We start from the raw sequence: 26,638 nt of genomic DNA on the forward strand, positions 1-26,638 counted from the left end.
TTTCAAAGTATACCATATAGTGCTTGTACAATATATTGGAAAACTTTGCTTATGTGAGAAATGTGACTGAGGTATCCTTTACTCAGAACCAATTATGATAAAAATTGTAAATGATGTGAATAGATTTGTGTATGATTGTAGTTTGACTATTTCAGTGATGCTCAGTATGAATGTAACCTGGTTCCTGGTTGCCACTGGGATGTCTATAGCCAGGGAATATGTACCAATAATTCTCTTATTCCAGAGAGGTAGGGAATTCTTATTACAATAATTTGAACTAAATACATTTTAAAGTAAAAATAAAAGAATATGGCAAAGGAAGAGCACTTTTAAAAGTGCATGGCATTAGCAGCATTATGTATTCAAGCAGCAGCTGTAATGGATGATATTGCTTAACTAAAAATCTGTAGTACTCGAAAAACTACTTTTAATATTCTGTACTATTTTGTTACTTTAAAATTATTGTAACATTTAGGTAGCTGTATTTTACAGTACTTAATTTGTACTTGAAATTTAGGTACTACAAATTTTTGGTTATTAACGTTATATTTTCAGCATTTTGAAAGATTTTCTATTTCAAATCTCTTAAAATTATGATTTTCAAACATGGAATATTGTATTTGTAGTACCAAAATATTTAATACAAATCAAGTACTGTAAAATACAAGTACCTAAATATTACAATAATTTTAAAGTAAAGAAATAGTAATAAATATTAAAAGTAAATTTCCAGTACTACATATTTTAGTACAGAAATAGTACCTATGCAATAGTAGCTGTGTACTTGTATGCTCAAATTTAAAAGATTGACAACAGGGAGTATATAAAAACAGAGGAACAATTTACCAAAAGGGACCTAAAAAGTATATATCAATGGTCAACTTTGCCTGAACTTTGCTAGTCTCCTATTTAATAGAATCGTTGTTATTTTCTTGTTAACGGGGCTCACGGGAATAAATCTAATTTTGTTTTTAATATAGGATTTCAACATATATTTCTATAAATAAACTTTATCATATACTTAAAAGAAAAATGAAATAAAAAAATGGGGTCACCTTTCATTTAAGCTCACAATCTGCCTCTAAAAGAAGCACACATTTTTGTTAATGTCCTTTTTTTCTGTTGAACTATAATAGGAGAAATAGAGGTAATATCGAAATAGAATAAGAACTAAATGTCAGAAATCTCTTAAATTTTACAATTATTTAGTTTATGTACAGCTTATTTGAAAATAAAAATAAAAAATATAGGTCACCGATGAGTTAAAAAAGATATTTCAATTTTAATGCCCAAAAATGGCATTTTTGCACCAAAGGGAGATAACTTGAAGCTTTTTCAATGATGTAAACTTTTTAAAAGTCATCTGTGGCCAAACCAAATTGATTTGTTTGGGTGATTTTTGTACCATATCATAAGGTAATAACTAATAGTGTAATAAATTAAATTTTTAATGAAAAAACATTTTAATGCTGAAATTTTTGTACCCACGAGCCTCCTTAAGCCTTTTACAAATATTCTTTACTGTTTCAGTGCAGATATAATAGGCAGGATACTAGGGTACATAATTACTTTAATAATTTCATATTAGCTACAATTTCTTGGAATTTAAAAACAATTTTTTTTCCTTAGTTTTTTCTAATATTTATGATAATTATAGTATAACTAATCGCCGTATTTGAATATCAAAAATAAGACAACGCGTGACCGAACGACGCATGGATTAAACGAGTGCGCAGCACGAGTTTAATCCATAGCGGCGTTCGGTCACAAGTTGTCTTATTTTTGATATTCAAATACGGCGACTAGTTATACTTTTTATTACATTGGCTAATGGCTTTTTTTTATGAAATTAATGTAGAAAATGTAAGGAACTATATATGTTTTTCCTACGCATTCACAATTTGTTTTGATCCGACGTTATCGACGTCTTGACAACCACTATTGTTGGATGACGTCAGAGAGTGAAATAACCACGTTTATTTCACATGTGAAATTATCGGTTTTTATTTAACTGGGAAATCAATGTAATTTATTGCAACCAATGTAATAATTGGGTATTATCGAAGAAAAGTGAAGGTCATTGTAAAATGATGGTTTTGCATTAGCTATCTCAATTAATTTGAGTTATCTCCCCTTTCTTATATTTGGGAAGATAGGTAAAACAATAATCTTCCTAGATTATATCATGACTATTAGAAAGTATTGAGTATGAAAATGATTAGCATGAGTGCAGATGAGTTTAAAATGATTTGAAATTTTGCCATTGTATACATAGTTCTTCTAAAATTCAGCAAATGTGACATTTGTGCAAGGACAAATTTTACCTACAGTACATCATATCAGTGGTAATTAAAATGAATACCTAAAGTAAATTCTTTTCTTTCCAGAGTTAAAGCTACAGTGACTTTACCTTGTCTTGGACTATACTCAAACAAAACATTTTCTGAAGATGATGTAATCAAACAATTCGAGGATCTTCTTGTTAATGAAATTCCATCATTAGACAAGACTATGCTGAAGCTCAGAATGATACAGGTTTGTAATTGCCTATTATATATAATAATAGGGAGATATGATAAAGATTGCCAATGACATAACTTTTCAACTATTACAAGGTGTTTGTTTGATGGGACTGAAGAGGGAAATAAGTTATTATTAATGATTCTTTTATGATTTTCATATTTTATAATTGCCACTGGACGTTAAGCAACCAACAGTCAATCAGTCAATACAAATATTTGAATGTGATTGGTCCTTTAGATTTATTCTTGGTTTACACCTATGTAGACCATGTTGCTGGAATTACTTTGGTAACCTATGTAAACACTATGTTTATTTAACTGTGATACTGTGGATTCATTTTTAGCTCACCTGGCCCGAAGGGCCAAGTGAGCTTTTCTCATCACTTGGCGTCCGGCGTCCGTCGTCCGTCGTCCGTCGTCCGTCGTCGTCGTCGTCGTCGTCGTCGTCGTCGTCGTCGTCGTCCGTCGTTAGCTTTTACAAAAATCTTCTCCTCTGAAACTACTTGGCCAATTTTTACCAAACTTGGCCACAATCATTATTAGAGTATCTAGTTTAAAAATTGTGTCCGGTGACCCGGCCAACCAACCAAGATGGCCGCCATGGCTAAAAATAGAACATAGGGGTAAAATGCAGTTTTTGGCTTATAACTCAAAAACCAAAGCATTTAGAGCAAATCTGACAGGGTAAAATTGTTAATCAGGTCAAGATCTATCTGCCCTGAAATTTTCAGATGAATCGGACAACCCGTTGATAGGTTGCTGCCCCTGAATTGGTAATTTTAAGGAAATTTTGCTGTTTTTAACCGGATTTTTGTGACAAAAATGTCGGTTATTGATTTGGGGATGTACGGCGGGCGGCCGGGCGGCCGGGCGGTCGGGCGGGCGGGCGGGCGGGCGGCAATCAAATGTTGTCCGTGCATTAACTCATGAACCGTTCAACCAAAGCTTTTAAAATTTTAATATGTTATTACTGACAACTATACGAAGGTCAAGTTCAATAATGGCGATTTTGACTTTTACCGTTCAGGAGTTATGGTTCTTGAAAGGCGGCAATCAAATGTTGTCCGTGCATTAACTCATGAACCGTTCAACCAAAGCTTTTAAAATTTTAATATGTTATTACTGACAACTATACAGAGGTCAAGTTCAATAATTGCGATTTTGACTTTTACCGTTCAGGAGTTATGGTTCTTGAAAGATTGAAAAATGGAGTTTTCAGTCGTGTCCGTGCATTTACTCATGAACTGTTCTACCAAAGCTTCCCAAATTTTAATATGTTGTTACTGATGACAGAATGGAGGTCAAGTTTAATAATGACGATTTTGACTTTTACCGTTCAGGAGTTATGGTTCTTGAAAGATTGAAAAATGGAGTTTCCAGTCGTGTCCGTGCATTTATGCATGAACTGTTCTACCAAAGCTTCCGAAATTTTAATATGCTGTTACTGATGACAAAATGGAGGTCAAGTTCAATAATGACGATTTTGACTTTTACCGTTCAGGAGTTATGGTTCTTGAAAGATTGAAAAATGGTGTTTCCCATCGTGTCCGTGCATTTTCTCATGAACCATTCAACCAAAGCTTTTGAAATTTTAATATGTTGTTACTGATGACAAAATAGAGGTCAAGTTCCTTAATGACGATTTTGACTTTTACTGTTCAGGAGTTATGGTTCTTGAAAGATCGTAAAATGGCGTTTCCATTCACGTTGTTGCATATACTCATGAACCATTCAATCTAAGCTTTTCAAATATTATTATTTCAAAATGTTGATACTGATGACAAAATAGAGGTCAAATTTGATATTGATGATTTTCACTTTCACCATTCATCAGTAATGATATCATCTGATATTGCCAGGACACAAATAAATGTAAATAAATCCGGTTTGCTGTCGTTGTGACAGCCTCTTGTTGGTTATTATCTTGAATATTATCATAGATAGAGATAAACTGTAAACAGCAAAAATGTTCAGTAAAGTAAGATCTACAAATAAGTTAACATGACCAAAATGGTCTGTTGACCCCTTTAGAAGTTATTGCCCTTTATAGTCAATTTTTAACCATTTTTCGTAAATCTTAGTCATCTTTTACAAAAATCTTCTCCTCTGAAACTACTGGGCCAAATTAAACCAAACTTGACCACAATCATCATTGGGGTATCTAGTTAAAAAATTGTGTCCGATGACCTGGCCAACCAATCAAGATGGCCGCCATGGCTAAAAATAGAACATAGGGGTAAAATGCAGTTTTTGGCTTATCACTCAAAAACCAAAGCATTTAGAGCAAATCTGACACGGGTAAAATTGTTTATCAGGTCAAGATCTATCTACTTTGAAATTTTGAGATGAATTGGACAACCCGTTAATAGGTTGCTGCCCCTTAATTGGTAATTTTAAGGACATTTTGCTGTTTTTGGTTATTATCTTGAATATTATTATAGATAGAGATAAACTGTAAACAGCAAAAATGTTCAGCAAAGTACGATCTACAAATAAGTCAACACGACCAAAATGGTCTGTTGATTTCTTTAGGAGTTATTGCCCTTAATAGTCAATTTTTAGCCATTTTTCGTAAATCTTAGTTATCTTTTACAAAAATCTTCTCCTCTGAAACTACTGGGCCAAATTAAACCAAACTTGGCCACAATCATCATTGGGGTATCTAGTTTAAAAATTGTGTCCCGTGACCTGGCCAACCAACCAAGATGGCCGCCATGACTAAAAATAGAACAAAGGGGTGAAATGTAGATTTTGGCTTATAACTCTGAAACCGCAGCCTTTAGAGCAAATTTGACATGGGGGTAAAATTGTTAATCAGGTGAAGATCTATCTGCCCTGAAATTTTCAGATCAATCTGACAACCTGTTGTTGGGTTGCTGCCCCTGAATTGGTAATTTTAAGGAAATTTTGCTGTTTTTGGTTATTATCTTGAATATTATTATAGATAGAGATAAACTGTAAACATCAATAATGTTAAGCAAAGTAAGATTTACAAATAAGTCAACATGACGGAAATGGTCAATTGACCCCTAAGGAGTTATTGTCCTTTATAGTCAATTTTTAACAATTTTCATAAAATTTGTAAATTTTAACTAACATTTTCCACTGAAACTACTGGGCCAAGTTCATTATAGATAGAGATAATTGTAAGTAGCAAGAATGTTCAGTAAAGTAAGATGTACAAACACATCACCATCACCAAAACACAATTTTGTCATGAATCCATCTGCTTCCTTTGTTTAATATTCACATAGACCAAGGTGAGCGACACAGGCTCTTTAGAGCCTCTAGTTATTCGTGGTATACCAATTTTCGTGGGTTTCGTGGGTCACAGCGAACCACGAATTTAAGAATTCAACGAAGAATAATCCCGAAAAATGTGTATGGAGTCGGATGTTTATTTCCGGTTTTGTTATGCAGTTCTAGTATAGTGTTGACTAGCGATAAACATTGTAACATAACACATGTTTTTTTATTGAAAGAAGTATTTTAATTAAATCAATAATAAATATGTCAAATATCAGTGATCATTTACTTTTTAAAATTGATTAAAACTGTTCATGGAAAATAACTGCAAGTGGTTAATAACCGTGTCATAGTTTGGTTTATGAGTGATTAAAAAATCAATAGAATTAAGTACGGGGATATTGCCCGTAGGTAATATTGTTTATGACACCTTTTACTTATATGATTGTTTATTATATCGTGATTAGGGAAATGAGTTTTCAATCATAAAGTTTTGAATGACTTATAGAATTCCAACAATAATTTATATATTGTAAAACAAACAAATAATATGTTGTCTCTGTCCATTCTTGTAATAGAAGTTTTCAATGAACACTTTAACCTAGAATGACCAAGCGAGGATTTTGACAATTCAAAATTTTTTCAATGAATTTCTTTTTTTTTATTTGTTTTATTATTGATCAAATCAAGGAGGTTATATGATCTCCTAAATCAAAAAGAAATCCACGAATTACGTATCTCAATTTTTTTGTTGTTGTAATCAGCGATCCACGAATTTACGTAAACCACGAAACATCTTTTTTTTTCTCTATCCACGAAAATTGATACCCACGAAAATAAATGAATCCACAGTATGTTCCATGTGCCGTACACATGAAGGGACTGGTGTGGTTCCAAGAAAGTTGAAATTAAAAAATAAATTATTACAATGAAGATTAAATACTTTTTAGCTCACCTGGCCCAAAGGGCCAAGTGAGCTTTTCTCATCACTTGGCGTCCGACGTCCGGCGTCCGGCGTCCGGCGTCCGGCGTCCGTCGTCGTCGTCGTCCGTCGTTAACTTTTACAAAAATCTTCTTCTCTGAAACTACTGGGCCAATTTTTACCAAACATTGCCACAATCATCATTGGGGTATCTAGTTTAAAAATTGTGTCCGGTGACCCGGCCAACCAACCAAGATGGCCGCCATGGCTAAAAATAGAACATAGGGGTAAAATGCAGTTTTTGGCTTATAACTCAAAAACCAAAGCCGCGTGAGTGATTTAGAGCAAATCTGACATGGAGTAAAATTGTTAATCAGGTCAAGATCTATCTGGCCTGAAATTTTGAGATGAATCGGACAACCCGTTGATAGGTTGCTGCCCCTGAATTGGTCATTTTAAGGAAATTTTGCCGTTTTTGGTTATTATCTTGAATATTATCATAGATAGAGATAAACTGTAAACAGCAAAAATGTTCAGTAAAGTAATATCTACAAATAAGTCAACAGGATCAAAATGGTCTGTTGACCCCTTTAGGAGTTATTGCCCTTTATAGTAAATTTTTAACCATTTTTCGTAAATCTTAGTTATCTTTTACAAAAATCTTCTCCTCTGAAACCACTGGAGCAAATTAAACCAAACTTATCCACAATCATCATTGGGGTATCTAGTTTAAAAATTGTGTCCGGTGACCCGCCCAACCAACCAAGATGGCCGCCATGGCTAAAAATAGAACAATGGGGTAAAATGCAGTTTTTGGCTTATAACTCAAAAACCGAAACATTTAGAGCAAATCTGACATGGGTTAAAATTGTTTATCAGGTCAAGATCTATCTGCCCTGAAATTTTGAGATGAATCGGACAACCGTTGATAGGTTGCTGCCCCTGAATTGGTAATTTTAAGGAAATTTTGCTGTTTTTGGTTATTATCTTGAATATTATTATAGATAGAGATGAACTGTAACAGCAAAAATGTTCAGCAAAGTAAGATCTACAAATAAGTCAACATGACCAAGATGGTCTGTTGACCCCTTTAGGAGTTATTGCCCTGTATAGTCAATTTTTAACTTTTTTTCGTAAATCTTAGATATCTTTTACAAAAATCTTCTCCTCTGAAACCACTGGACCAAATTAAACCAAACTTGGCCACAATCATCATTCGGGTATCTAGTTTAAAAATTGTGTCCGGTGACCTGGCCAACTAACCAAGATGGCTGCCATGGCTAAAAATAGAACATATGGGTAAAATGCAGTTTTTGGCTTATCACTCAAAAACCAAAGCATTTAGAGCAAATCTGACATGGGGGTAAACTTGTTTATCAGGTCAAGATCTATCTGCCCTGAAATTTTGAGATGAATCAGACAACCCGTTGATAGGTTGCTGCCCCTGAATTGGTAATTTTAAGGAAATTTTGCTGTTTTTGGTTATTATCTTGAATATTATTATAGATAGAGATAAATTGTAAACAGCAAAAATGTTCAGCAAAGTAAGATCTACAAATAAGTGAACATGACCAAAATGGTCCGTTGACCCCATTAGGAGTTATTGCCCTTTATAGTCAATTTTTAACCATTTTTATATGACCGCTAAAATTTAAATTTTTTGGTCGTATATTGCTATCACGTTGGCGTCGTCGTCGTCCGAATACTTTTAGTTTTCGCACTCTAACTTTAGTAAAAGTGAATAGAAATCAATGAAATTTTAACACAAGGTTAATGACCACAAAAGGAAGGTTGGGATTGATTTTGGGAGTTTTGGTTCCAACAGTTTAGGAATTAGGGGCCAAAAAAGGGCCAAAATAAGCATTATTCTTTGTTTTCGCACAATAACTTTAGTATAAGTAAATAGAAATCAATGAAATTTAAACCCAAGGTTTATGACCACAAAAGGAAGGTTGGGATTGATTTTTGGAGTTGAGGTCACAACAGTTTATGAATAAGGGGCCAAAAAGGGGCCCAAATAATCATTATTTTTGGTTTTTGCACCATAACTTTAGTATTAGTAAATAGAAATCTATGAAATTTAAACACAAGGTTTATGACCATAAAAGGAAGGTTTGGTTTGATTTTGGGAGTTTTGGTCCCAACAGTTTAAAAATAAGGGTCCCAAAGGGTCCAAAATTGAACTTTGTGTGATTTCATCAAAAATTGAATAATTGGGGTTCTTTGATATGCCAAATCTAACTATGTATGTAGATTCTTAATTTTTTGTCCCATTTTCAAATTGATCTACATTAAGGTCCAAAGGGTCCAAAATTAATCTTAGTTTGATTTTAACAAAAATTGAATCCTTGGGGTTCTTTGATATGCTGAATTTAAAAATGTACTTAGATTTTTAATTATTGGCCTAGTTTTCAAGTTGGTCCAAATGGGGGTCCAAAATTAAACTTTGTTTGATTTCATCAAAAATTGAATAAATGGGTTCTTTGATATGCCAAATCTAACTGTGTATGTAGATTCTTAATTTTTGGTCCAGTTTTCAAATTGGTCTACATTAAGGTCCAAAGGGTCCAAAATTAAACTAAGTTTGATTTTAACAAAAATTAAATTCTTGGGCTTATTTGATATGCTTTATCTAAACATGTACTTTGATTTTTGATTATGGGCCCAGTTTTCAAGTTGGTCCAAATCAGGATTCCATATCAAGTATTGTGCAATAGCAAGAAATTTTCAATTGCACAGTATTGCACAATAGCAAGAAATATCTAATTGCACAATATTGTGCAATAGCAATTAATTTTCAATTGGAGTTATCTTTCTTTGTATAGAATAGTAGTTGATAATATATGTTGGAAATTTGCCAGACATGACTATGATGTCCTTTTCTATTTTTATTTGCCAATAACTTTATGTAAATAACTTCATTGGAAATTTGCCAATATAAAATGTTGCTGATGAAGCTTTTTTTCCTTATCTTATCTAAAATGTTTTTAGATAATGTATGTTGGACATTTGCCAGACATGACTATGATGTCATTTTCTATTTTTATTTGCCAATAACTTTATGTAAATAACTTCATTGGAAATTTGCCAATATAAAATGTTGCTGATGAAGTTTTTTTTTATTGTTTTATACAATAAACAATGTATATTCACTTTTACTACCAACCAATCTTTACCATTCAGTGATAACAAGCACTTTATTTTACATTTTAATATTATTTTATGATGTATTTAAAAGAGTAGTTATTGTTGCAAACTCCATTAGAAATTTGAATTGATATCAGTTTTGGAAAAAGGGAAACGGGGATGTGAAAAAAAAATGGGGGGGGTTAAATTTTTCTCATTTCAGATTTCATAAATAAAAAGAAAATTTCTTCAAACATTTTTTTGAGTGGATTAATATTCAACAGCATAGTGAATTGCTCAAAGGCAAAAAAAATTTTTTTAAGTTCATTAGACCACATTCATTCTGTGTCAGAAACCTATGCTGTGTCAACTATTTAATTTTAGATTTAAATAAGTTTGAAGAAGAAATCTTTAATTGATTTGTAAAATCTTGACATTTGTTTTGTGTAAAAAAAAACATGTTATGTCAAAAATTTGATCACAATCCAAATTCAGAGCTGTATCACGCTTGAATGTTTTGTCCATACTTGCCCCAACTGTTCAGGGTTCGACCTCTGCGGTCGTATAAAGCTGCGCCCTGCGGAGCACCTGGTTGTAAATTATCTTGGTTATCTTTTACAAAAATCTTCTCCTCTGAAACTAATGGGCCAAATTAAACCAAACTTGGCCACAATCATCATTCGGGTATCTAGTTTAAAAATTGTGTCCGATGACCCGCCCAACCAACCAAGATGGTCGCCATGGCTAAAAATAGAACATAGGGGTAAAATACAGTTTTTGGCTTATCACTCAAAAACCAAAGCATTTAGAGCAAATCTGACATGTGGTAAAATTGTTTATCAGGTCAAGATCTATCTGCAACAACAAAAGAGAGTTTTTAACGACCTCAGCTGGCTATACAACCCTTGCACAATCAACTGAATTTTGCAGAAATCATTAATAGGATAGATTGCCCTTATATGATAATTTTTTATTACCTTTTTGTTTTTTTTGGCAAAGGGGGAGCAGGGGGTTGCGCAACAGCAAAACAACTTCACAACTTTTTCATTACTTTGCATTTCTCGTTAGATAAATTTTACAAAATTCTCCCTTGAAACAACTCAAATTTAAACAACAAACTTGGTTTAAATCACCACTAGGATATCCAGGGACCACTGTGTATGATGACCCTGCCTGCCCACATGGCTGAAATAAAACAGGTTTCAAATGCACTTTTTAGTATTATATCTCTGAAACTAAACGACAGGTAACAACAGTTGCATTTATCATGCATCAATTGTAAATAAAAATATCAGGTGAGCGACACAGGGTCCTTGGACCCTCTAGTTTCAATGTTTAGTAATCTTGGTAGCTGCTGCTCAAACTTTACATACACTTTACATATAATAAAATGTCCATCAGACTTTTATAAAAATTGTGAATATAAGCATAGTTCACATTGACTTTAATAGTTGACAGCACATATGATTTGGTTAACTAAACTTCTTGAAAGGATTAGTAGATTTCCCCCAGTATTAAATACATGTTTGCTTTGATTTTTCACAGGACAGTACACTAATAGGGAGACAAATCCAGATTGTATTACAAGGTAGAGTTACTTCCCCTTCTGTGTCAGAGATCTGGTGGGATATACAACAGCTAATAGAAGATAGACAAAATGTTTCAGTAAATGGGACTAGATACCAAATGGTGGGACATCCTGTTGCATACCAACAGTTTTCAAAGTAATTCTCATATATGTTTGTGTGCTGTCATCAAATTAAAAAATATATATATAGATTCTACCTTCACAGTGAGTAAGATTTTATTTCATTATTGGAGATTATTATAAAAGTTAGGATTACAGATTGTTTTATATATGAATGGTTTGATTGTAAAGAGTTGAAAAAAAATATAAAATTTAAAGATATAGTTCAAGAATATGTTTGTCTGGTAGAATCTGTTTCTCTAAGATTTTTTTATTCTGTCTCACACTCTCAGGTGCTGGAAAATATTTGTTTTCTTTTCTGTGTGACAACCCATCCCTAGATTTTCCATCATCTATCATGGAAAACTTCATGGAATTCCATGGAGTATTGGAACCTGTTTTCCATGGAAATCCATGGAAAATAAAAAGAGAAAAAAAGGAATTAATAATATTTCCATCTGAAACATTTTCCATGGAATTCCATGGAAAATATTTTCCATGATGTTTTTCCATGGAATTCCATGAAAATATATTACATAGAATTTCTTTTTCCATGGAATTCCATGGAAATATTTCCATCGTTTTCATTTAAAATGAATTGCCCAAATTAACCTTTTGACAATATACCCTGTTTAACCGTATCTGTAATAATGTAGGTAAAAAAAACTAGGTTCCATGCTTTTTTTCGGTTGGTAAGGTCTTTTGAGTCTTGCAATGGTCAGTAATAAGCAATAGACTCAACCATCATTTTAACCTTTAATTCAAACTCATTTGATGTATTATGATAAATACAATAAACAAGCAAAAACTTTCAATATTGGTATATGTTTGCACTGCCTTTATATCAAGAAATTAAGGTTATAAATGTCACTTATGTCAACACCAGGCTTCAGTAGATCCATCTCGTAGAACAGCATTAACCATTTTATTGGAGTTTCATTTCTTCCTCATGATACCTAAAAATAATTTTACTGTTATAAATAAAGAGATATTCTTTAAATAATGACATTATTAATAATGGTTAACCACTTTAGTCTTTGTCCTAAATAATTTTTTTTCATAATTATTGTATATAAATGTCTTCATTGGTATTTTCAATATATATTTAGAACTTAGTGTTGATCTGCAGTTTGCTGTAAAGATACACTTTTTTTTACTTTTATGGATCTATTTCTCATTGGCAACCAATTTCAACGGATCTTAAATTTTATAACCAAATTACTTCATTAGTGGATTATTAGTTATTATAATACACCATACACAGTTTGTCTTGTCTTAATACCCAATCATTATAATTATAAGTGAAAAATCTACTATAGGTGTTTTCATGATGTTGTTATGTTGAACTAAAGGAGCTTGCACACACTCAAAATGGTAGAATCTAATTCAGTGTACTTACCAAAAAATATGCTCCTAAATCCAACAGTCAATGCAAGTCATCAGAGAATAAATCTGCACTATTCGATGTCAAGAACTATTTGGAACTATTTAATCTAAGTCCAATATAAATTTTGCATTTTGTTCAGGAGAGAAGACATCTTTGTTTGTTACCTGCATATCCGTTGCAAGTTTAAATTTTCAATGTGTTGGGGGATGTATGAGGAGTTATCTGATTTCTTTTAAAAGAGCCCCAATTGAATACTGTTATTTACCTATATCTTGGATATTTTATATATACTTTAATAAAAGATTATCCATTTATTGTTTATTTACCATTTTTATATTGAGTGTAATAATAATTGCACAAAAATGTATGAATTCATGTTCTACCCTACATTTGGCCTCACACTGTATGGTCATATCACTTCTTGTCTTCTACACAAAGACCAATGAAAACCAGATGGCACTTTACATTTCTTTCACAGTCTAATTGATGATAAAGAATTAATGTATGTAATTTGTGTACATTTTTTCCATGACTTTCCATCTCAAAAATATTTTAAGTTAAGATTCTATAATTTTTCCATGTTAAAAATATTCTAAGTCAAGATTCCATCCTCTTTTCCATCTCAAAAATATTCTAAGTCCACTTTCCATCCTCTTTTCCATCTACAAAGTTTTATTAGTCTACTTTCCATCCCATTTTCCATCCAAAAAGTATTTTTCCATGGAATTCCATGGAAAGTTTTCCATCTTATCATGGAAAATGATGAAATAAGTAACACATATAAGTTTTCCATCTGAGATGGATTATTTTTCCATGAAATTCCATGGAAATTTATGGAAAAAAACGCAATTTCCATCATTTTCCATCATTTTATCATGGAAAAAGTTGAACTGCATGGAAAATCTAGGGATGGGATTATTAGGCAAGATTATGAACCACTTTTACTCAAAAGATATGTATGACTAAATACTCATATTAACCTGCTTGCTGCCAAGGGGACATTTATGGCTTTTACACAACAATCTTGTTGATTGTGTAGAACGTCAAAGGTCCATGGTAACATCACAATAATGAGGGGCACTGACAACGTCAAAAGATGGCGCCAAGTGGACGATTTTGGATGGAAAGAAGCGACCTCAATAAAATGCATTATAAGTATACTTAAAACGGATGTCAACAACTGATGCAGGGTCATAAGCTTGTTAGTACTATAATGCCAACTTATTTAACGTGTTTACTAATTATCTAGTTCATCATTTTCATGTTAAATGTTGCCTACTTTCCAGAAATCTGTTAAACGTTATTTTCATACATCTTTCAATCGAATATCACATATGATAATCACTTTTCAAATAATTAATCATAAAAAAGGTAACTGTTATAATACTTGATCTGTGAACTATAATTATTCACAATGCATGTACACGCTTTATTTTAGAGAACTGGAATATTTCTTTAGGCTTCTTCGAATGCTGCGATTGAATTTTCAGTTAGGATTATTTTTTGGCAAAAGTACACATATGTTAACCGATATACTTGTATTAACATACAATATTTCAATTCATTTTAAACCCTTTTCATCATGGGAACACTGATCTAACAATAGGCAATATAGGAAAGGTGTACTGACATAAGAAGACTCTAAACACATTAACTCCAAATGGAGCTTTTGTTAGTAGAAGCCATATTAACTATGTGTATCAGTGAGAGAAATGTGAAAGCATAAAAATATAGTATATATACCAATACACATAATTAACAGCGCCTGGTGATGTTTTATAGCCTGACCGGTTTCGGTCCAAAAAGGACCTTCATCAGAGGCAGAATGGTGGATTAATGTTTGCACCTTATTTATAAATCTAAACCGCCGGTTAACTCTCAACCGCCGGTTACCTCTCAACCGCCGGTTACCATATCTATATAAATAGGGTGCAAACATTAATCCACCATTCTGCCTCTGATGAAGGTCCTTTTTGGACCGAAACCGGTCAGGCTATAAAACATCACCAGGCGCTGTTAATTATGTGTATTGGTATATATACTATATTTTTATGCTTTCACATTTTTTTTCTTTGGGTCTTTTATTCCTACTCTCAAAAAATTTGAGCAATAAAATAATGATAAACATGATTCAAAAGTAATCAAAATGAATATGGATAATAATATTTATAAAAATCATTTCCTCGACCTACCAAAACATGGCTTGAAATGAAAATTTTAATCTGACACATTTGATACTTTACAACCAGAAGAAGTTCATAGAATCGGGTGCTCTGATTTTTTATTTATTTTTATTTGTACACGCTCTGTTTTTATTTATATTTTCACTGGGTGCCGTTGTTTTGTTATATAGTTATTTGAGAGATTTTTTACGGTATTTATCAATTATAACAAGGTTTACTAAGCTAATCGGAAAACAAGATTTTAGAGGTGGTTAAGAATCATTAATGCATTTCACTTGACAAAGATAAACAAAATCGCCTATAAAACTAGTAGCAATGGGTATATTATTTTCACTTTTTTTGACGACAAGATAGATTAAAAAAAAACATTTCAATGTTAAAACTTGTATTTTAAATAATGTTGCAATAAAAAAATTGTTTATAACTATCTTAGAGCAATAATTTTCATAGAATTACTTATACATCCCTTTTCATAATTACGAGTACTACATTGATGTGGGAAAAATTATGGATGGCGGGAAAGTGCTGTTCTACAGAGAGGCACAAGTTTTGCAACGTCACAGATATGAAACATCAAGATGCTTTTGGCGCGACAAAGCAAGAAAAAAACTCGGCAGCAAGAGGGTTAAGTAACTATTTCTATTATTTAGGGGATTGATTTACACATAATGAGAGCTTCTTCTCATTTCCAATAGAATATGAGAATACTATTTTATTTTTTGCAGTATGTATATAGCATTAACCTTAGACGGATTTAATGCTGATAGTTTGATACAAGACCATCCACTTGATGGAAGAGAAGAAATTACACATGCTGTCATAGAAGTGGCCAAATCATACCTCAGACCCCAAATTGTTAAAAGTATCAGAGACATAAAATTTAGTATGGTAATTATTAATACTTTCAAATTTTCATTCAATTTTATTAAGTTCATTTTTGATTTTGGTGTAAATTGCTGGATGGTAACATCGATCTAGATGCTGATTATATGGATTCTTTGCCCTTCATTTTTTTTTATAAAGGACAACGAAAGTTTTATAAATATTTTTTTCTTTTTAAAACTAGATAGAATGATGTAAAGTTTATAATCTGTCATAGATTGCCCATGTTTTACTAGCAGTATACATATATTTTCAGGATGAAGTGACATTTTCTGTGGACAGTAGCTATGACAACAGTATAGATCTTAGGTCAGAGTATGACATTTTACAGAAGGCTGTCACAAATGGCCAGGTCAATGTCACAATCTTTGATCAGACTTATGATGTCAAATATGTTTTCTTTATTGGCAGTTTTGATCATATATGTCCTAGGAGCTGTGATGAAGGGTAAGCATTATGGTAAATATTTTCAAACTGCTTTAATTGTTATAAACTTTTGAAAAGGTATATGAAACTATTTTGCCTGATTAGAAGATCAAATGTGTATTGAATATTTGGGCAAGGAAAATGGAAACAAGGGAACACATTTATTAATTATAAGGACAGAAGGGCAATCCTGAAGTTGTTAGTAAATTTTAGTTGGAGACAATACTGTGGTTATTGACACAGTATTTCCTCACAAAAAAGAATCATTCTTAGCTGTTTTTTTAGATGCATCATCCCAGGATTATATATATATATATTCACCTTAGAACGTATATGAATAAGTAAATCTGATTATTTTTAGAACACAGAGTACTTGCAGCATTATCCCAGGCTGTGATTGGTCAAATACAGGAAAGTGTTTATCTGATGTAGTTTTTCCAGAAAGGTAACTTAAACATTGAATAGCATAAAATGATAAAAATCAATTGGTATTAAAACAAACCATCTTAACTAATGATTTTCAATTGATTTAGAAAAGCTATATACTTAAGCTTATAATGATTTTTAATCCTATTGAAAATTAATAGGAGAAGAGAAAAGGATGACCCTCATTTTATGTTTAACTTATCATAGATACCAGGACTAAATTTTGAATATACACCAGACGCGCTTTTCGTCAACAAAAGACTCATCAGTGACGCTCCATCCAATACTCATTTACTCTGAAGAAGGAATAAGGTAATTATTAGGCTGTCAACATTAACTTTAAGGACAGTCTGTCCATCAGTTGTTCTATTCACTGTTCCCCAATGTTTCTGACGTTTATTTTTGGTCTGCCTTTCTAAGTTAATCAATGGTAAAAAATTTAAACAGGAACATTTGCAAAAGCTTAGCAGATTGTCGAAAATTCTATTTTGATAAAAAAAAAAACAGTTGGTTTTTGTCAAATTTTGTGTGTGGCATAATTGGTTTGATTTATAGATTACTTCTTTTTTTGTGCAATTTCTCACAATTTCCAAATGTTACAAAGCTTATGTTATAACATCAAGAACTGATTGTTTGAAGATGTCGTTTTATGCTGATCCACTCATGGTCAACCAATGTTACTCATTTACTAAAAAACAATTAGAGATTGTTTATAGTAGCTAATTTATTTTGTAAGCTTTCAAGGTTATTTCTGTCTCTTTTATTGGATGGTTGTGCATGTACCAACATAAGATAGTCAGTTATGTAACCTATACGGAGACAGTAAAATGTATGAAGAATTATTTTTTTTCACAACAAATTTTCAAAATTATATAATGGTACTATTTCCTTGTAGGAAGATCATCAATGTTGTTTTCCCCTGTATAGACATCAGAAAGCTGACAGACCCAGAGAGGAACCAATTGTTGTCCAAAACAACACAACATATCACCAAATACTTAAAAACAAAGACATTGTCAAGTGTTGTTACTTCTGTTCATTATCAAAAGGTATGCCTTCTCTGGTCTTTTTTTAGCTCACATGGCCCGAAGGGCCAAGTGAGCTTATGCCATCACTTGGCGTCCGTCGTCTGTCGTCGTCTGTCATCGTAAACTATTTCAAGAATCTTCTCCTCTGAAACTACTAGGCCAAATACTTCCAAACTTTAGCTGAATGTTCCTTAGGGTATCTAGTTTATAAATTGTATCCGAAGTTTTGATCTATCAACAAACATGGTCGCCATTGCTAAAAATAGAACATAGGGACAAATGCAATTTTTGGCTTATAACTCAAAAACCGAAGCATTTAGAGCAAATCTGACTGGGGTAAAATGATTATCAGGTCAAGATCTATCTGCCCTGAAATTTTCAGATGAATCGGAGAACCCGTTGTTGGGTTGCTGCCCCTGAATTGGAAATTTTAAGGAAATTTTGCTGTTTTTGGTTATTATCATGAATATTATTATAGGTAGAGATAAACTGTAAACAGCAAAAATGTTCAGCAAAGTAAGACCTAAAAATAAGTCAACATGACTGAAATGGTCAGTTGACCCCTTTAGGAGTTATTGCCCTTTATAGTCAATTTTTAACCATTTTTCATAAATCTTAGTTATCTTTTACAAAAATCTGCTCCTCTGAAACTACTGGGCCAAATTGAACTAAACTTGGCCACAACCATCATTGGGGTATCTAGTTTGAAAATTGTGTCCGGTGACCTGGCCAACCAACCAAAATGGCCGCCGTTACTTAAAATAGAACAGGGGTCAAATGCAGTTTTTGGCTTATATCTCAAAAACTAAAGCATTTAAAGCAAATCTGACATGGGGTAAAAATGTTCATTAGGTCAAGATCTATCAGCCCTGAAATTTTCAGATGAATCAAACAACCCATTGTTGGGATGCTGCCACTTAATTGGTAATTTTAAGGAAATTTTGCAGTTTTTGGTCATTATCTTGAATATTATTATAAATAAAGATAAACTGTAAACAGCAAAAATGATCAGCAAAGTACGATCTACAAATAAGTTAATATGACCAAAATTGTCAATTGACCCCTTAAGGGGTTATTGTCCTTTAATGACAATTTTTCACAATTTGTTCATCATATTTGCTAACTTTAAAAAATCTTCTCCTCTAAAACCACTCAATTAAATTCAACCAAACTTCATTTGAATGATCAGTAGGGTGTATAAAATAAAGTTTGTGTTTTATTTTCTATTTCGTCAAAAAACATGGCCGTAGGCATTGTTTACCAGGTGAGCGATTCAGGCTCTTGAGAGCCTCTTGTTTCAAACCTTTTACCCAAAAAAATGTAAAAAAAGTTTAACCTGTCCTTTCAGTTTTTTGCTAGAATTGACTTTCTTATCAGGTTTTACCTTTGTATCATGATGGGTGCATTGTATGAAGCAAGAATTTCTCATTCTTGCAAAGCACAGGAGTTTGTGCATGGTATCCTATGGGTTGATACCCCCTTCATATAGAAAGATTGCATGTAAATTAAAAATCATTACTACAGAAACTGCATTTATTCATCAAAGTTTACAAATTTTATCAAATTATATGTTTTTTAACTTAATTAATTTTTGTTTACATAAAGTTTTTTCTTTCTTCTTGTTTTGTATAAGTAATAATCTTACAAGCCACTTTGAGATCAAATATCATTACTTTTGCAGGAAAGTCTTAGCTATATTGTCATTATTCTGTCAGTAACTTTTGAAAAAAAATACAATTACTTTTGTAGGATAATCCTAACCATATTTTCATTGACCTGCAAGCCACTTCCAGATCTCCGCCATTATCTGATTTGTACAAGGATACCGAACAGTGGTTGAAGGACAAGAAGTTAGAAATATCATTGAACAATTACACTCTATTAGGAAGGTCAACCAATGATTTTACAAGGTAAATGTAAATAATATGAACTCTATGAGATTCTGTAAAAACTTGATAAAGTTTTAAAGCAGAAGTATTATCGGTATACTTTTGGTTGATTTTTATTTACTAGGGTATAAAAAATATGGCTTATGTATTTGTATTTTGGTTGATAAAAGTAGTTTGCAATATACATAAACTTATGAATCTGTAGTCACACCATATAACAATGTCCTTGGTCTGGTTTGACGATTATATGTTAAACTCTTTTACCTCTAATAGACTTCAAATCAACTCCTTAATTTTGAAATATGTAGCTAGCAAGAATGTTTGTGGTTCATATGTGCAACTTTTATCCTTAAATATTCTAATCAACTTAACTGATTTGATAGATCTTTACTTACTCAAGTATTTTTGAAAGGCATGACATCTTAAAGTGAAAAAGTCATGTTAAACATAAAAGTCACAAAGATCAGGGTGAGCAGAAATCATGAATTCTAACTGATCACTAGAAAATAAAGTATTTGCATCAAGGATGACTGTCTTCTGAAAGAGAAGAGTAAATAGTTTTGCATTATCTCAGCAGACTGTAACCTCCAGAAAAGATTAGTTAAAGATTCTAAACTGTATTGTATTTAAAACTATGCAGACAACTGCAAAATTCAGAAGTCATTTGAAGTGCAGAGTCCTAGCAGCATTTGAAAAAAACATTCAACAGATATATCATAATTTAACAGAAAACTTTGAAATTTATACAGCATTGCTACTATTAGTTTATTTTATAGCATTGCTACTGTTAGTTTAGCAAAGACTAAGAATTTGAAATCAACATTTAACATTTTATCTTCTTTTTTTCAGTATTTCAGTAGCACTGGAATTTTCTAACATCAATTTCACAGAATTATCAATATATAAAAGAATGGATTGGATGAAAGAATTATCAAGGAGATTACAATTAATTCTTAGTGATGGCGTGAGCATAGACAATGAATGGTTCACTTTGGTAAAGAAACAGGCTTTTTATTATCTGTATGAATAGATATAAGAGAATAATTCCATCTATTTTTAAAAGCATTTGCTTTTACTGTGTGACATCATGTATGGCCATTTTGTTTATCATCATAATAGAGTACTCATGTTTTTTGTTCTACAGTTCTTTCAAGAATGTGTAAAAGTATGTGAACAGTATTTGCTTGACTTTGTATTGAAAATGAAGTTAATTTGATTAATCATTCCTCAAAGGCAATATTTAATTGAAAGAATGCAATATTTAATTGGAAGTTTAGATTTTAACCCTTTTGCACAGACATTTTGATCTGCTTAAGGCTATGTTACAGACTTCAATTGAATTTTAGTTAGTTTTTCTGACATTTCTTTATCCACAGTTCATATACATGTGTCTGTCCCAAGTCAGGAGCTTGTAATTCAGTGCTTGTCGTTTGTTTATGTGTTACATATTTGTTTTTCGTTCATTTTTTTTACATAAATAAGGCCGTTAGTTTTCTCGTTTGAATTGTTTTACATTGTCTTATGGGGCCTTTTATAGCTGACTATGCGGTATGGGCTTTGCTCATTGTTGAAGACTGTACGGTGACCTATAGTTGTTAATGTCTGTGTCATTTTGGTCTTTGTGGATAGTTGTCTCATTGGCAATCATACCACATCTTCTTTTTTTATACATTATTTATATTGATATGCATTTATTACAACTGCTATATATTTCACTTTTTTTTTTTTTTAGAATTATAGTATTTTTGATATTAAAAGTAGCAACAACTTATCACATCATATTGATTTGGATAAAGATTTAGAGAAAATACAGACATTTATAAACCTTGGTGGATTAACATTCCATTCACAGAGCAATCCAGTAACACCACATAATGTTGTCATGAATGGCAATATAGATTGTAGCATTTGTAACCTAACAACTCAGATTTGTAAAATGGAAAGAAAATGTTTCTGGCATGGAAAATGGGATGTTAAATTTTGTAAAGCTGTAAACAATCCTGATAAGTAAGTTGAACAAAGGATAAAGTATGTTGTCTTTTACATGTAGTAATTCTTGGTGATAATATCAAAGTCATGAAAGAAACACCAGGAATTAACTAAAACTCAGTTCAGAAGGTTCTGTTTTTTTCCTCACTTTTATAAATACCACTAATTCATCTGATACTTTTTTCATATACTTCATATTATTGCTGTGAAACAAAGCTTACAACTCCATAAAGGGAACCTTTAACAATATTGGCTCTGGTTGTACAATGTTTTTTTTTGTGACTAACTTATTAATTGTTGATCATCAATTTTCACCCTTCACCGCAGTTTTTTTTTATCTGCAAATATATAGCACATAAGAGTTCCAAATTCTTTCTTTAAGAATCTTGGAAAAAATCAACTTCATCTGAAACCGGAATGCATTATATTTATTTCAAATGGAAAAAAGGGCCAAAGATACCAAAGGGGATATTCAAGATGAGAGAAACTGACAATCCCATGGTAAAAATTGAAAGACAACAAAAAGAGAATCAATCCAGAAAACTAAAGACTAAGCAACATGAAAACCACCAAAAAAACTGGGGTGTGTCTTAGGTGCTCCATAAGAGAAAGCAAATCCTGCTATACTTGAGGCACTTGTCTTGTTACTCATATTAAGTAGATATAAGATGAGGTGTCTCATTCAGTATTGTCACAATTGACAAAAAGATATAGAATACATGTAAATATTTTTGATATATTTGTAGATTCACTTATGAAGTACTTCTGCCATGTAATCAAACTCAGACATTGACTTTGGATGAAAAGAAAGAATCAGAGATTGTATTGTACAACAAGATTCTACAGTTACTGCATCCTGCTGGACAGCACATAATTAATTCTGTTCATATCCAACAGGTATTGATTCAAGGGATCATAGCATTTCATGTCTGTTTAGCATCAGGTTCAGACATGTACTGAATTTTATTAGGTCAGTGAAATTGGAGCCGCTTGTAGTAGGTCAATGATATTTGGTACGCAAATAATTTGGTCCTGCTTCCTCAGACCTGGTCTGTTGACTTTGAAACTTGTTCTTAGTTTTCATGCATATAACCATATAATGCATATATATACTGAGGGATTTGTGACAGATGTTTTCATTTATCTTACTTTCAAAAATGTAAACCCCCAGGAACCTTAGTGGATGGCATTAAGCAGTTGTTAAATGATAGAACAATATCCTTTAATTTTATAACCTATTTCAAAATTCTGAAACTTGTAAAATATCCAATTCTTGTAACACTTGCTGTGTTAAGAATATATAGCTCATTTATAGTTTTGCAGTTATATTATTTTTTTCATATTACATTTATTTTGTATTTTAATCTTATATGATGAACATCAGGAAAGAGTCACCATTGAACTACAGACCAGTCCCTTATATCCATATCTAGAAAGATATGCTGAAATGTTACAGCAGCAAGTGGATTTTAGAACAGGATTTAACTTTGGTCCATCAAATAAAACAACAGATTTAGTTCCAAGGCATATGGAAGATTTTACAAAGTAAGCTAAAATTTTAGGTATATTTCTTTAGTGCTAGTCATTCTGCAAAGATCATCAAAATTATAAATGAAAATATTTTTGAGCATGGTTTGAAATAAGCAACATATTATTTAGGACATCCTCTTTAATTTTACTTCTAGTTTATCAATATGCTGAATGAACCTATTTTGAACACATTTCTCTATTACTACTGGTCAGTAGCCTGACAAAGAAAAGTTTTATAAACCTTTTCACATAGGTTAGATTCATACTTCCTGTTTATCCTTCTTTGAATTGTTCAATCTGTTGAATGAATTCATCCCATACAGTAGGATGACCTATAGTTTTTAATTTCTGTGTTAATGGTCTGTTGTGGAGAGTTGTCTCATTGGCAATGATACCACATCTTCTTTTTTATAATCATTATCGGTTATCATATACTCCTGTTAAAATATATGATAACTATGTTCAAACTCAGTGCTCCTTAAACAATGATGCCTGGAGCAAATAAATTGTTATGCACCTCTGATCATGATGACAGCGTTTTTAACACCAATGACAGACACAATGTCCAAAATGACACAACTGTATTTATTAAAAAAATTAAAAACTCATATACTTAAATGAAAAATTATCATTGACACTATTGTGTTCATGGACTACAGTTGGATATGTATGGGATAACTTTGAAATGTATGACAATTACAACAAGGCTTCCACTACTTGTGTGAACTGAGATTCAACATAAATACATAAACTTAACTTTTGTTTCAATTTTTCTTACAACCTGTATATATTTTATTATTTTTCAGTGCTGAAATAACATTACATTTTAGAAGTATAGACTTTGATGCGATAGTTAACAGTGGATTAGCTAGTTATTCACAGATATCAGCATTGTTTAATAGAAAGATCAATGTTTTCATGTTGGGAGAAATAGTACAGTCTTACCAAGTGAGAACAATTGAGAAGGTAAACTTTTATTAAAGAAATATGGAATTTTTAAAATAAGGGGGGGGGGTCATGTTTTTTCCACTGGTAATGTTTACTGGAGAAGTTTTAATATTGTGTGGAAGTATTCCATGAAATTTTTGGAGTTTTATAAATATCTTTAGTACAATATTATTTATCAACACAACAATAGCTTCAATATTCAAAGGGATGAAATAAAACAAATCGTACCTTACAACACATTAAATATGGGTCATGACTTGACTGTTAATGGGGGGGTTGTTAATATAGAAATAAGAAGAGGTTGTATTATTGTAAAAATGTAATTTGCAGCAATCTCACAATGTGGGTGTAGTAATGAAGCAAAGAAGGGTAAAGCTGTTTAATCATGGATCTTTGGTGAATAACTGACACATTTTTCTTTGTTGATAGATCAAATGAACACAAATCTTTGCAAAAAGTAAAATAACAAAAATACCAAACTCTGAGTAGAATTCAAAACAGAAAGTCCTGAATCAAATGGCAAAATCAAAAGCTCAAACAATTCAAACTTATGGATAACAACTGTCATATTCCTAATGGTACATGCATTTTTTTATGTAGAAAATGGTGGATTAAACCTGATTTATAGCTAGCTAAACCTCACACTTTTATGATAATGGCTTGAGTAAGAACATTGCTCAATCCTTCCAAAGAAATTATAACTAAATAGATTTTATTGAAGTGGATATTACAAATTACCTGTTGTTACCAATAGTATTTGAAATTTCAATATTTTAATTTAAGGATTTTATTAGGTTCAGTCTAAAGAAGAGATATGACAGCCATATTGTATTGTCAAGGGAGATAACAAAACTAAAGTATCTGGTTGATGCTGGTGTTTTTGATGTAGATATTAATTACATCAGGCCTGTAACAGCAACAAGGATGTCTGTACTGGGAACATTTGATGAGTATGATATGTTTACTTTGTTTGTTAATCTAATATTGCTGAATTTTTTTATTGCTATTAAATCTCTAATACATATGATACAACAAGCGTTCATATTTGTCCATATGTTTAGGTGTATAATTTTCTTCTGTCTTTTTGGTTTAAAATTGGACACCCACTTATAGATAGGGTGAAAAAGGGGAACATTCAGAATTTAACCAAATTTGCTTTATTTCACAGATTTTAAAGAAATTAACTCAAATAAGAAGTTTTATAAATATTTAATGAAGATTGATAGAATCCTGGGCCTTAAATATGATGACTCAGCATAAATTCACAGTTTACAGTATACATAGTTTACTTAAAGTCCTGGATACAAAATTAAATCATAATATTTGCATATTTGTAAGTTAAATTGTTAAGAAGTGCTTATATTTACTCTTCGCAGTCATTGAAACACATAGATCCTTCCTGAATATTATTTATGGGGTATTTGTGTCCTTTCGATAACCCAAAAGTAAGCCGCAACACCTAAATCTGCTTTTTTGTCACCACGGCATAATAAATACAAGCTAGAAAAACAAAAATATCTCAAGAAAACTTACAATAGTGTGTTCTATCCTGAATATGTACTAAATATTCCAAATTGCTAGAAACAGCAGAATTATTTAGGAAATTTGAGGCCCCAGGGGCAAGAAACATAGAAAATTGCCTACCCCCTGGGTCATAAAACAAATAATTTAACTTGTAAATGCTATGATTTTATGATTTTAAAGTTCTTGATATAGAAAACAATAACTATGCTTGGAAGTTATGCAAAAATCAGATGTTAGCAGTCATCTATACAACATTTTAAGTGAATTTATATCTCAGACTGGTATCTGCATACATACAACTATTGCAAATATGGCTTTGTTTGAACAGTTCTAGTATATATAGTAGCTAAATTGTGTCAGATGTATGGTTAAAGATGATACTGTTGTGACAAGAATTCTAAATTGACCATTTGAGGCAGAAAATATGTTCTTTAATTGACAAATAGGCATACAGTAAGATGTGGACTGGAGATAGAGGCTGGATTGGATACTTTATATAATCTTGAATGTTGTAATGATTGACTGCTAAACATTACATTTATGATATTCTGATATGCTTTCAATATGTTATCAAAACAGTTTTTAACAGGTTCTAGGCATTTTTTATCAGAAAATATGCAAATAGGGTAAGCTGGCAATAATTAAAGTCTTGTTTTCAAATTCTTAAAAAATTGAAACAGGGGAGGGGGTATAAAATGTATAGTAAAGAAAAACTTAGAGTATACACAGTGGTTTCTTTAAGACTTTAATTCTGATAAATGAGTATTAATGTGAGAAAAACTGATTTTAGAGAGTTTTCTATTTGAATAAATGTCTGTATAGGTTGCACTTTGTAAATACAGCTGTTTCTCAAAACACGCCTCTTTTAGGGAGTAATTGAATATTCATAGAAAATTCATTTTGTTTACATACTGGTTCCCAGT

The 26,638-nt window shown here is 31.8% G+C and overlaps 1 protein-coding gene and 1 long non-coding RNA gene across 2 annotated transcripts in view; one reads left to right on the plus strand and one right to left on the minus strand.

Moving 5' to 3' along the window:
* LOC139490978 (uncharacterized) overlaps window positions 1–26,638 on the plus strand; it is an 81,402-nt gene that overhangs the window by 50,299 nt on the left and 4,465 nt on the right. Inside the window, exons 26-39 of the mRNA XM_071278163.1 lie at window positions 156–248; window positions 2,388–2,535; window positions 11,362–11,540; window positions 15,799–15,961; window positions 16,212–16,402; window positions 16,743–16,826; window positions 17,703–17,856; window positions 19,585–19,745; window positions 20,574–20,718; window positions 21,457–21,731; window positions 22,460–22,610; window positions 23,098–23,258; window positions 24,050–24,209; window positions 24,975–25,141. Coding sequence (XP_071134264.1) covers window positions 156–248; window positions 2,388–2,535; window positions 11,362–11,540; window positions 15,799–15,961; window positions 16,212–16,402; window positions 16,743–16,826; window positions 17,703–17,856; window positions 19,585–19,745; window positions 20,574–20,718; window positions 21,457–21,731; window positions 22,460–22,610; window positions 23,098–23,258; window positions 24,050–24,209; window positions 24,975–25,141 — 2,232 coding nt within the window. The remainder of the gene's footprint in view (window positions 1–155; window positions 249–2,387; window positions 2,536–11,361; window positions 11,541–15,798; window positions 15,962–16,211; window positions 16,403–16,742; window positions 16,827–17,702; window positions 17,857–19,584; window positions 19,746–20,573; window positions 20,719–21,456; window positions 21,732–22,459; window positions 22,611–23,097; window positions 23,259–24,049; window positions 24,210–24,974; window positions 25,142–26,638) is intronic.
* Window positions 12,248–13,068, minus strand: LOC139490995 (uncharacterized). The gene is made up of 2 exons (XR_011656443.1): window positions 12,903–13,068; window positions 12,248–12,459 (listed from the first exon to the last, which is right to left on the minus strand). It is a non-coding gene; the product is annotated as an uncharacterized lncRNA (long non-coding RNA).

Source organism: Mytilus edulis, chromosome 1 (assembly GCF_963676685.1).
Source record: "Mytilus edulis chromosome 1, xbMytEdul2.2, whole genome shotgun sequence".
Classification (NCBI taxonomy): Eukaryota; Metazoa; Mollusca; class Bivalvia; order Mytilida; family Mytilidae; genus Mytilus; species Mytilus edulis.